At 39.4% G+C, this 13,386-nt stretch overlaps 1 protein-coding gene across 2 annotated transcripts in view; it reads right to left on the bottom strand.

Moving 5' to 3' along the window:
• Positions 1-13,386, bottom strand: part of LOC101742848 (SCY1-like protein 2) — a 103,703-nt gene that overhangs the window by 14,336 nt on the left and 75,981 nt on the right. For both annotated transcript variants that reach the window (XR_005245172.2, XM_038013757.2), the window contains exons 3-7: positions 10,825-11,052; positions 7,308-7,472; positions 5,154-5,274; positions 2,602-2,697; positions 597-742 (exon numbers count right to left, since the gene is read on the bottom strand). Coding sequence is in view for 1 of the 2 variants with exons in the window: in XM_038013757.2 (XP_037869685.1) it covers positions 597-742; positions 2,602-2,697; positions 5,154-5,274; positions 7,308-7,472; positions 10,825-11,052 (756 nt within the window). In the remaining variant the exon portion in view is untranslated. The remainder of the gene's footprint in view (positions 1-596; positions 743-2,601; positions 2,698-5,153; positions 5,275-7,307; positions 7,473-10,824; positions 11,053-13,386) is intronic.

The raw sequence follows: 13,386 nt of genomic DNA, 5'->3' as shown, positions 1-13,386 counted from the left end.
TTGGTTTCGTTACAATTTTTGTGCACTTACTATTTATTCCGTTTGGAGTTGCAAAATTCATTTCTGTCACTAAAAATTAATAATATTGTAGGCATTTCTGTCACTTAAAATTAATAATATTGTAGGCTGCTCTGGTCTCATCTTCATAAAATATTATTTTTAATTAAACCGCTTTTGTCTATAATAGTCAATAAAAACAAAAACAAAAATAACACCAATCGCTATGTGTATGTGATATTCAAGTAGTGCCAACATGGATAAAAAAATTTTTTTTTACTTTTTTTTAATCTATAAATATTTCGTATTTGTAAAAAAAGTGGTATCCAATGTCTAATACATTGGATACTTACCATCTAATATTATCATCCAGTCTATTAGGCTGCGGGTCACGTAACCATAGATTATAGACTAAAACCCAACATATGAACGCATCACGCATTCAGGCTATGATGTCTACAGGTTCCTGTAACCGGTTAATACCAGATTCTTTTGCATATTTACAATGATAAAAAGTACGAGAAATGTTTACCTAAATTCGTAAAAAAATACGCAGCAAAGAAAAAACATTTGTGATAAAATAAATATTTAATACTCACATGCTCAATCTGTTTCAAATACAGCATAGGATTGTTGTTAGCTTGAATAAGGGGTACCCCGTTGTTGAAAACTGCACAGATCACCAAACCAAGGGAGAACATGTCTGATAAAATGTTGCACTGCCCGGAGATTTGCACTTCGGGAGCTGTATCAACATATACATTTAAAGAATAATATACGCGAGCTACGGTCACGTAATGAAAAATAACGAAGCACTATTTGAACTAAGTAAAAATACAAACATGTGTTGACTATAAATATTGTAACACATACATATTTACATACAATAATTATGGTTTACACGTAACGGTCATTCTCATTTGAATATACGATATTTTCAAACCTTAGCTTAAATAGTAGTTTAACTTTTAAAATTACTTTAAGACAAAGTGTTTTGATAATTTAACGAGAGCCGTAAATATAACATTATTCTCAGTAGACGAAGAGTAAAATGCAATTTTCAAAGTTCTCGTTTCATTCGTTCAGTATGGGTCGAAAATTTTCTTGCAGCGTACAATGGGGCGTCTCCTGATTGTAACAGAAAGTATTTCTAACGGAATTTTTTACCCGTTCACGTAGTTTACACAAAAAGGCGAGCACAGAAGTAAAAGAGAGGGAGAGAGCCCATGTTTCTCACAGATATTAATTTTCCTCTCGATGTATCGTGATTTTCTAAAAATGGTCTCTTTAGACATTTTCATCTTTTTTCATTTTTATTTCTTTGATGGGTGGACGAGCCCACGGCCCACCTGGTGTTAAGTGGTTAATGGAGTCCATAGATATCTACAACGTAACCCACCTTGAGATAAAAGTTCTAAGGTCTCAGCTTAGTTACAACGGCTACCCCACCCTTCAGACCGAAACGCATTACTGCTTCACGGCCGAAATAGGCGGGTACCTATCCGTGCGGATTCACAAGCGGTCCTACCACCAATGAGGTGGTACTCTTAAATAAGAGGACCGTTTTTGTAAATTTAAGAGGCTGCGGCAGTTTTAAAACATATTTTTCGGCTGCACGGGTAAGAGACGCTCACAGAAGAAATTAGTGATGAAATGTTCGTTTCGCTCATCGTGCTACCACTCTATTTTTTTCGAGCCTAATTATTTCAATAGTTCATCATACTCAGAATTATGAAGGATACAATTCTCTCGATCTCAATGCTTTATCAGTTTGTGTTCAGAGAAAACCACGCAACTGTAGCGCAAATTTAGACAGTCGTTAAAAAACATCAGAGAGTCGCTAAACAAAGTAACGGGCGGCAGTATTTTTGACATTAAGCAAACTTTTTAGAGGGTTTGTTATAAGTGAAGCTTTTAGTACTTTTTGTATGATTTGGAAATCCAACTTCAACCGGCCAAAATTTCAGGAAACTGTCGATGCTAAGTAAGCCGTTGTTCCTCAATTATCAGTAGTTGATGCGGTGCGGTGTTTTCATGTATTTATGCAGGCTTGCGTGTTTCTGTCAAACTATGTGCATGATACTGCATAGATTGCCACCAATCTCGATCCGATTAATGTGTATCGCACAAACTGAATATTCACCCAGATAAGATACATTAATGATTGCAGAAATGTAGAATAGTGGCTCTTTAACATCTATCAGTCCTAAAGATTCCTTTTTTTATATTTGAGAGATTACTGGTGGCCTGGAGGCTTTTCCAGTTTCAGCCAGGAAGGGTGGGATTTGCTAACAGCTACACGAGCGCCTGCAAAGGAGACCTAACAACTCAAGAGTAGCTGCTTCGCGAATGCATCTACTACCGAATCGGAATCGCGACCCGCTGAGAAGATCCGGAGACCAGCTCAGCGGGCGGTAAAGATTCCATTATTGGGCATCACTGTTTTCTGTACTGTATTTAACACATTAATTTACACTAATATGATTGTCAACAATATAATATTATAATGCGAAAAGAATAGAACATGCAAAACTATTAATAAACTGTAAACTTTTATCACTTAAAAATAACCATGGTCAGTTTTTAAAATTACATAGTACTCACCCAAAAAGTCGAGGCTCGGCTGGAGTGTCCTTGGTATTTTGATGGACCACGGAGCGATGGCCAGCATCTCAATTGGATCGAGGCTGATTATGTCCTCTGTAGTATATTGAATGTGTATTAAATTGTTTAATTCAAACAAATTAAGGATTTGGTATAATTATAGTATTATTTCCTGTTTTATCAAATTACATAATATATAACATCATCTGTAATGAATTCCTAATTTTCAACGTGCTAGTAAATTAATTTGGAATGTTGCTTTCATAAAAATTTACAATTATGTCGACAGTTTTTGGACTTGCGTGTTTTTTTGTTTGTAACATTTGTATTTGCTACAGGTAAGTGGAGAATTGCTCACTGTCGTTTTTGGGGTGTATTCGCTCTTGCGACAACAGCGTTAACGCCATTTTAATAGAAAAAGTTATATGAAGAAACCTTATAAAGTACCTATAAATATAATATATTCATAGATCGTTTTATTGTATACGCTGTTTTTACTTAACGTGAACGAAAAATGCTACGATTCGTTGGAAACAAGGTACGCGGGTTTTGCTTTAATAACATAGTTATAAAAAATCTACGACTATATTGAAGCCATAAATTCCGAAATTTGTTTAGAGGTGTGGGAGAGTAACAGGTGGCGACCTAAATTGAAGGGATGAGGAAAGGACGCTTAACCTTAACAGTGGGTTAGCTCACCGACACCAGATACTTAAAATTTACTGCCTAACTAGAATAATACATTTCATTTCAAAACTTTGAAACTTATTTATTTCACGGTTTACACGAAGCGATCTTCTCCATTTTGAAGAAAAAAAAGAAAGATCCGATAAAAAGAAATCGTCATAATAATAAATGAATAAATATATATATATATATTGATTTTGTAAAATCGTATTGTAAAATTCTAAGTCATACATTTCATGCGTTGTAAAACTTACAAATATGTATGTAGTTTTGCAAACCGGTAGTAAAGTCTTCATGATACATCATATATGTATTAATATGTGAAGCAAAAACTTTGTATTCCTTTTTACGAAAACTGCGCGGTCAGAGGAGTATGAAATTTCCCACACTTATTGAGAATATAGAGAAGAAGTGCAGAATGCTATTTTTTTTTTATTATGCATTAAAAATACATTAAATCAATAAAGAAGCAATACACACACTACCATGTATTTGACACACACACACACACACACACACACGCACGCCCGCACGCACGCACCCAACCCACACACACACACACACATAGTCTTTGTTAAAGTCTGTAGTCAAATTGAGAATAAGTTAATATTGTTTATCTTTCTTGGCGAAATCTGTCACTATAGAAATATAATAAATAGTCTTTGACAATAGAACCATAATTATGTTCAAAATTATGATTTCAATTAATTATAGTCGAAGTTCGACTACTGCGGGACCACTAGTATAAATAATAAAATGACCAGCTTACTCATATCAAACTATCTGTGTTAAAATATAGCAATTAGGCGCCAATTTTCCTAAGGAAATACGTACTTAACACACGTCTACGAACGAATTCCCCGATGATGGAATAACATCGTGTAATAAATCGTACTAGGGAATTTTATAAATTTGCATAATTAGTGGAAGTAAGGCGTATTTGTAAACCCGCAAAGGTAAGTGTCTCTATTGTACCTATTCCCATCGCGGAGCAGACATGCGTACTGGTTTGAAGGGGGAAACTGCTGCTATTAAACACAATTGAATGTTAAATGTAATGTCTCAAGGTGGATGACGGCTTTTACGTGACATGTGTCCCGTTTAGCCAAGCTCAAGCACCAGTGAAAAAAAAGCTCTCTCGAGGACCGCAAACAACGGATGCCGAATAATAAACACGGCCGTAATAAAATCCATGTTCGGAAAGAGCTTTTCGTTAAAAAAAATATATTTCATACATATCAAAATTAAGATATATTTTTTTATTGCTTAGATGGGTGGACGAGCTCACAACTCACCTGGTGTAAAGTGGTTACTGGAGCCCATAGACATCCACAACGAAAATGCGCCACCCACCCTGAGATATAAGTTCTAAAGTCTCAAGTATAGTTACAACGGTTGCCCCACCCTTCAAACCGAGACGCATTACTGCTTCACGGCAGAAATAGGCACGGTGGTGGTACCTACACGCGCGGACTCACAAGAGGTCCTACCACCATAAATTTATTTTATTGCTCGTATTTTTCGAATTAAAAAGAAACATTTTACGCCGTATTTGTTTCAGATAGTAACTTTTTACATACATAAATATAAAAGCAACGGTGTTTCTGCAAGAAGTTTCTGATCCGTAAAGAATTATTTTATTAACATCGCTTTCAAGGTTTCGTTTCCTTCATCTCCGTAGATTTCGCTTGAATTATTTCAAAGTCACAATGTGATCAGAATGTCAAGGTCTGATCTCTGCAAACTATTATCAATGCCTGACTGATTCAAATAATAATTATCGAGAGCTGTTCTGCTTCTATGAACAACTTAATGCAACACTGCAACATTGCTGTTAACAAAGATTTATCTGTGTTCATACGTACCGGCAAAATCAAAGCCGAACAGCTTCCAAGCTCCACGCTTCGTCACAATGATAGCGTGAGGATTAATATTGCGATGGACTTGCTTCAGATTGTAGTGGAGATGGTTCAGAGCCTCTACGATCTATTCAAATATAAAAATATGTACATAACGATACACGTGCAACTGAAATACGATAAATTTTCATAGAAGTATATAAACATATAAACATAGAAACATAACTTCTCTTTGAAGCAAATTTCAAAGTGAAGACGGCAATAGTAAATAAATTTACAGGAACCCTTTGCTGTGAGAGTTTTGCGACGTCAAAGGCATAAAATATATTTTTTTTAATTATATTTCGTGCCGTAAATTGACAGCAGAGCTCACGTTGCACTTGGGTGTTAAATCGTTATTGTAGCCTCCTGACAACGTTACATATGTAAATACAGCAGCCCGCCTTTGTATCAATAGGAGGCCGAATTACATTTGAAATCAGGGAGTACCATAACCTAACCATTTGGCCAAATAAATCCCTTTTATTAAATCAGATTGTTTGATTTAGTTTAGTGCCAATGTTTTCTTACTGTTACTGCAAAACAAGCTAAGTCGAACGAAACTTGAGCGGAATTTTAGCAAAGTCAAAATGAATTGGAGAAGAACGTCAGGAAAAAATTCAAAATGTAAATTTGTTTATCAAACACTTTTGATTGATTTATTTTTTTAATACGTGAACACACAACGTATTTATGCTATAATATTTTCTGTTTTCTTTTGTAATTGACATAATTTTGTTTTGGCGACAAAAAGTGACTTTTTCCATTTTTTTTAAATAAAATAGGTATAGTTCGCAAACTACTCGTACGTGTTTAAGCGTATTAATTTTTAATCATACTCTTTTTAACACTTTTTTGTTGGCTTCCCCCTATATATTATGTAACGGAATCTTTAAACGTGTTTGTTTCAATGTTTCAATAACGCGATTCGGTCACATAAATAAAACAATGAAGGAAATTTTTACAAAGAAACCGGAGGCTCGAGTTTTTTTCTTAAACAAGTCTTCTGGGATTGTGTAAATAAATCAATAGACTGATATAAATATCACCTTAAATCTGGCTTTCGTCCGTATGAACGAAATCAGTTTCCCTGAAATACGTTTCAGTAAACTTTACTGTTCCACCGATATATTTTTTTTCGATGGGTTAACTCAATCGTTCATTTTATTTCTGAACGTAAGGAATATAACTTTCGGGTAATAATTTTACCATAGCAGATAAAATTGTATTTTTGAAAGAAAAAACTTGTTTCATTATCTAGGTATATTGATGTCCGTATGTATATAATTCAGTACATACGTCGCAGTGGTTTCTTTATTTCACTGAGATCAATCTCATGCAATAGGTAGTATATTAAATAAATCTGTACTTTTTATTTCGTTTATACCGTTTTCTGGACTGTCTTCATCTATTTAACATTTGAGTGAACTAACAATAAACTGAGTTTAAGTGTCATGCCGTAAAGTTCATTATTCTGTTTAATGAAAAGGATATATTAAGAAACTTTTTGGCGGGAACGCGAGGAGCGAAGTTGTGTGATTTGTTTTATTTTGTCTATTGAGTGTTTCTTCAGATTTAAATGTATAATAACGGTGGTTTATTAACTACCTTAGTATCTGTGAAACACAATGTGGGAAAATGAAACAAAGCCGCTGGACGTAGCTTCTCGGAATCGTCCAAAAAGTCCACTGAAAAAGTCTGAGTAAATGACCACCATTTTACTGAGATTATATTTCACCTCATCTCATCTCATCTCATTTCATTTGAAATTACCATTTTTCATAAGAAAAGTATAGAAAAGAAAATTATATAGAACGCTTTTTGTTAGACTCCATTGTACTAATGATCAATTCTTCATACCGATTTCTATAAATGAAATTAATTCTTAAGGAGTAAACTTTGAGTGGGAGTAAGAGTTTTGCGTTGACTGCCAAGAAGGACCCGTTTGTAATGGCGGCACATTTCAGAAGATCAGAAGATGTATTTTTTATTAATTATATTTATTTTACATATGCCTCTAATTGTACTAGTTTATTATTACTACTTTATTCATATTAAAGAGTCGTTTATCCTCTGTTCAGAATCTTTAATCAATCATTTTATTACACAAAAAGAAATTACCTGGAGAAAGCCGAAGCGGAGCTCAATATCCAAGAAGTGGTATTCGGTGCTGCATAGCGGCGGCGGCGGTGGTGGTGGTGGTGGTGGCTGGTAGCCAGTAGGCGTTCCGAAATTCATTGGAAATGGCCGGATAGGCTGTGGTCCTCCCGATGGTATATTTGATTCCTGTATTTTAATTTAAGATATACAAAATAAAAAAAATGTACAAACAGAGTATAGAGATCGTTTCCGAAGCTGAATCGGCAATAACTATAATTCTAATATGAAAAAGAAAAATGTTTACATATTTTTACATAAGCATAATAACTTGTTGTGAGCTCGCAATATATCGCAAACGTAATCACGCCAAAGGATCCTCCGAAATCCGATTTTAATTGTGGCGCGAGCTATATAATGTAAAAAATAACTCCTGTCCATAATAATTGCTCTGAATTTCATGTTTTTCTCTGCGAGAACCTTTCTTATTCACACGTTGATTTCCTCTTCCTTTTCCTATCTGCTTCGGCCTCTAGATCTTCCTTGTTTGTGGTTTTTTTTGCCATTGTAGGCCATTGTAGGATCATACAGCCCACCTGATGGTAAGTGATTATTGTCACTCATGGACGTCAGCAATACCAGGGGCACAGCTAAGTCGCTGCCTCCCGTTGGTTACTCTCTGCAAGCCTCGTTTGAACATAACACATATGAGGGCTTTTTCTCACGGAGCGAAAGATATTATTACTAAACAGCGTCCTCGCAAAATCTGCTGTATTCTATTAATTACTCGTATCTTCTCGATATATAATAATATTATAATGTTTGCGGTCACAATAGACCTAATAACTGCATTGTAGATGAACAGATTCGATTTTCTGGTGAGAAGTTTAGAACTGAGGATTTTGTTGTAGGCATTAAAAGTGTTCTGCTATTCTACCTGTGTCCTTTGGGCATATTAGACTTGAGTTTTACCTCCATCACGTTCAGGTTGCACGGAAGATCTCAAGTACTTAAAACTTCAAACGCTTTTTAATTGGTATTCAGTAATATATGTCTTCAGAATGAACGATGTGTCAGTTATTAAGGACATGCTACGTTTTGGGTGGGGTTGATTAGTAGTTTCAACTTATTAGATTCAGCCTTCGAATTCAAATAATGACAGCTCATGCCAGTTTTCAATTCCAATACATTACATATTTGATAAATGCAATTAAAGATCTGAACTTCGATGACAACTTGTTGAATGAACCAACTAAAAGTTCTGTTCTTGAACGCGTCAGAAATTTCAAAAACACCGTTGCGCGAAATTACTTTGAAATGTTTTCTACTTTATGGACGTGTCGAAGTTAAACTTATCGAAACGGAAAAGCAACACGTAGTTGTGAATTTCATATACTAATTTTCTTTCTAGTGCAAATTACGTTAAATACCGATGTTAGTACAATCTTTTTTTGGCCCTCACGACTCCGCTAGAGATATGAAGCAAAAGTCACAATTAAATCATAGTTTTGTATAATGGCTGCCCCACCCACGACACCAAAATACATAATATATGTCTGCTTCGCGACAGATACTAGGAGAATAGTTGTAACTAGCCGTCCGGGCTGACATTACCTAGGAACTACCTCCAGCTTTTCTATCATCCAATTCATAAAAGGTATAAATAATACCTTTTACCTACACGATAGCAGATACTTTATTATCGTCGAAGTAATGTTTGAACATGTATTATTTATAAGTACAGTCGATTCTAATACAGCGAAATGTTTTACTCATTAGGCTATAGCGTCTTCGTACATGACTTTGAACTAATCAGAAAAAAGTTACACAAAAAATAGAATATTTGTGGCAGTGAAACTTGAGCGAAGTCAAAACGTTACTATAACAACAGAGTTCATGGAAACCAAAGATATTACATTTGCGATTGTTGTGTCTCCAAAATAAAGAAAATGTACGACCTAAGTGCGATGAAATTTCAAATAAAACTCTGTAACGGCGATTTAGAGAATTTAATGTGGGAGATTCACCTTATATTGCAGGCAGGTGCTATCGGGATGGCCGTCAGTGGGTTCTTTTATGAGACAAGTTTTGTTACTGCTACAAGTAAATCTACAATACAATACGCGTAGGGACAACCGAAGTAAACTGATTGACTAATAATTAACCTTTGACCGTAGACTGATTTACTGACTGACTGCCGTGCTCATTACGTGTGGCCATTTAAAGATTTTACATAAAGGTGGAAGCGACAGGGTTATCGCTTATGTTGAATTTTGTTTTTACTTTAATCTTTTGATAACATAATGAATTACATATAAATTTAAACGACAAGTACTAAGTGAACATGTTGGTCCCCTTATACATATCGACGCTTGAAAGGCAAACGTGACTAAGCGACAATGCGTGAACTTTACAGTAGACTAATTTAAAGTTGAAATACCTGAAATAAATTCTATTTTAACAAATCTAGCTGTAGGATTGAAATTATTTTAATAGCCCTAGAAATATGTATTTTTTGCGCATCGAATATGGTTATTGCCTATCATTTATGTACAAAGCAGTTATTGTCGCTTAGTCACGTTTGCCTTTCAAGCGTCGATATGTATGTCTGGCCTCCTTGTCGTGACGACAATAACAGCCCTCAACTCAACCAGATATTCTAAATTTCAATAAATTACCGAGAAGCCATTAGCTTTAACGAGCACACTTTTTATTACGTACGAAATGAGACTTTTAGAGAAACTGAAAACATAATGTCACCTGACTAACATCAAACTTTCCAGCTCTCGCACAATACCGAGAAAAATATAATATTTTACGTTCATAGTCCACACATTGGATGCAAAGCGGAATCAGGATAAAATAAAAGCGAAAGGAAAGCAACAGGTTAAGATTAACGGGACCTTTCAGCATTTATCCATAGCGGCATCCCGAGTAGCGAGTAATACTTCGTTTTCACTTTCACTTAGTTCTCATTCTCAGCACTTTATCAAAATGGAATTGTGAACAAGTTTATAATACTTTTAAAAGTATCAACAATTTAACACTCTGCTCGCATTTTTCAACGACAAAAATTCTAACATGCAGAACATACTTTAGATTCAATTGTTCGTTGTTCAACTTGTGGATTTTATTCCACATTTTATCTGGAAAGCCCAAAAAGTTGCTTGGGTGGTTCCCAAATTATTACTTTATTTTAGACCGAATTTTTTATTTGTATTTTAAATTTAGTAAAAAAGACACTGGTGTCTTATGGAAAGCCGGTTGGAACGGAGTTCTTCTATTCGCTATATCTCTCTCGTATTAAGGAATGATTAAATCAAAAATAAGGATGCAGAATAAAATTATGAAATAAATCATAAAATGTGAATAAATGCGAATAAAGTTGGAATTGCAGATAAGTTATGTGCGATGATCAATAGCAATATAAACAAATACGAATTAATAACGAGTCCAATAGGACAATTCAGTCTTTGAGTATGATAATAACTGAAATTCTTATTTTAATTTTATTGTTAATGAATGTGGTAGTTATACTTACATGCCATGCCAATATATTGGCCAAACTAGCCAAGATGGGTTCTGTAGCGAATATCAAAGAGCCGTTGCTTTCTTCGGCACCGTGCATGACAGCAAGCGTTTTCGTGATGCTGGGCTTTCGCTTTAAATTGTCGATGCCAATACGGATACGTTCGAGCAACTGCTCCCGTCGTTTCGGCTTATAGAGTCTTTCGGCAAGCTTTTTATCGAAGACAAATACCGAGGCTTCCTGCAAAAGAGTACACAATGAATAAATAAATATATTAAAAACATGATTTTAACCCAAACCTTTCTTACACATAGAATTTAGAAATTATTTTGAGTAAATTTGACAACGTGAACGGAAATATTTATTTTATACATGGTTAATTATCATAATCATCACAATTTTCCCTACCTATTCGCTGGTTGTCTAAGAGGGTATTACAGCTACGCCCGGATGGGTAGATGAGCTCATGGGCTCAACCTTTTTTTTTTTTTTTTTTTTTTTTTTTTTTTTCTACAGGAGAAAATCGCCGGATCCCCACCCGCGCGGCAGGTGGGGTATGTGGGAGTTGAACCTCACTAAAAACTCCTGCCGCTCACAACCGGCGCCCTACCTCGGACCGGGCCGGAGCCCAGTCGGGGCTATTGAAACGGCGGGACAGGGTTGACGCAGAGCACATTACATCCATCCCACCGTCCCACGGACGCCGGACCGGTGGCCGCCAGCGAAACGACCACCGGTTCCCTCGTTCAGCGGGCCGAGAGCCCGCTTTGATGGCGCCGCGTTACACCTTCCCCCAGAGCGGTCGGGGGAACGCGGTCTACCATCACCCGGCTTCCTATTGCGGGTGAGCGTGCAGAGCACGCCACCCCTCGTCTGGGTCCCTCCCCGCACAAAACGGGTGGGACCCCTAGCTCTTAGGGGGCCAGGTCACGGATACGACCCCGGTCCCGACCCCCTGCTCGGCGGCGGCGGGTTTCTGCGTAGTGAGGAGAGCTTTCCCTCACTCGCCCCGCCGCCTCCTTCTGCGAGATGGTGCACTCGCAGAAGTCGAGCATAGCCTTCCATGACTCATCGCTGCCAAGCATCGACGCCACGACGCCAGGCAGCGACAAGTCAGGTCCTATCTTTGCGACCAGGACACGGCGCTGCACCTCCCAAGCGGGGCAGACAGCGAGCGTATGCTCCGCCGTGTCCAGGTCGTGTCCACAATGGTGACACCTCGTCGTCGGCTCAGCCCCTATCCGGCGCAGGTACTTCCCGAAAAATCCGTGCCCGGTCAGCACCTGCACCAGACGAAAGGTGAGACGTCCCTCGCCACGATTCACCCAGTCATCAAAGACCGGGTAAACCGCCTCGACGGTCCGTAGCCCCCACGTGGGGTTGGCCAATCGCCTCGACCACGACTCGAGCACGGACCGCCGAGAATGGGCCTTCCGCGCCCGCAGCTCACTCTCGGGGACACGCGCCACGCCCCGAGCACGAAGCTCGCTGCGCCACCGATAGTCGGCAGCGAGCGACTCCGCCTCCAGCTCCCATGGCGGCGTCCCCGCCAAAACACACGCCGCCTCGAAGGAGACGGTGCGATATCCGCGGATGACCCTGATGGCAACGGTGCGCTGCGGCCGGCGCAAGAACCGAGCCATAGTGGCCCGGTTGCGCGGCTCAGCCCACACAGGTGCACCGTACAGGGCCATCGATCGCACCACCCCCGCGTAGAGACGGCGCACAACCTGATCCGGTCCCCCAATATTCGGGAGCAGCCGGCTCAAAGAACCGGCCGTCCCCATCAATCGGGGGACCAGCTCCGCAAAGTGAGCACGAAAGGCCCACCGGCTGTCCAACACGAGGCCGAGGTACTTCAACTGCACCCCGACCCCTATCCGGACGCCTCCAACCACGATGTGGGTGTCAACGGGTGGCGCCCTCCGCGGCCCGTGAAACCACAGAGCCTCGGATTTATTGAGCGCCACGTCGAGACCCAGCCTCCTTATCCTTCCGACGACGAGGGCCACTCCCGCTGTGGCGAGACGGGCAGACTCCCTAAAATCATCCCCCCGGGCCACGACCAACGTGTCGTCCGCGTAACAAATAACGCGGAGGCCCGGGAGGAGGGCGCCCCTCAGCACCCAGTCGTACCCGATATTCCACAAGAGGGGGCCGAGAACCGACCCCTGCGGAACACCACGCACGACCGGAAAACGATGAAGGGTCCCACCGTACCCGGTACATACGACCGACCTGGCCCCCAAATAGGACCCAACCAGCCGGCGGAGGTAGAGGGGCACTCCATGCCTCTCCAGTGCCCCCCCTATCACGGTCCAGGGCAGAGTGTTAAATGCGTTGGCGATGTCAAGAGACACCGCCAGCGCCACCCCACCCCGATGGGCTCAACCTGAGTGAATTTGCTAACACTAGCCCTAACCAGAGCAGTGCTTCGCAGAATCTATCAGCGGATCGGAATCGCGACCCATTGACAAGATCCAGCGAGAAATTCAATTGGCTGTGTCTATCTATGAGTGAGTTTGCTCGTCGAACTCTTCGTTGTAATCGACGATTTCGACGAGGACGGTGACC

This window comes from Bombyx mori, chromosome 1, assembly GCF_030269925.1.
Source record: "Bombyx mori chromosome 1, ASM3026992v2".
NCBI lineage: Eukaryota > Metazoa > Arthropoda > Insecta > Lepidoptera > Bombycidae > Bombyx > Bombyx mori.
The sequence above is the reverse complement of the archived record's forward strand: the minus strand, read 5'-3'. Positions and strand labels throughout refer to the sequence as shown.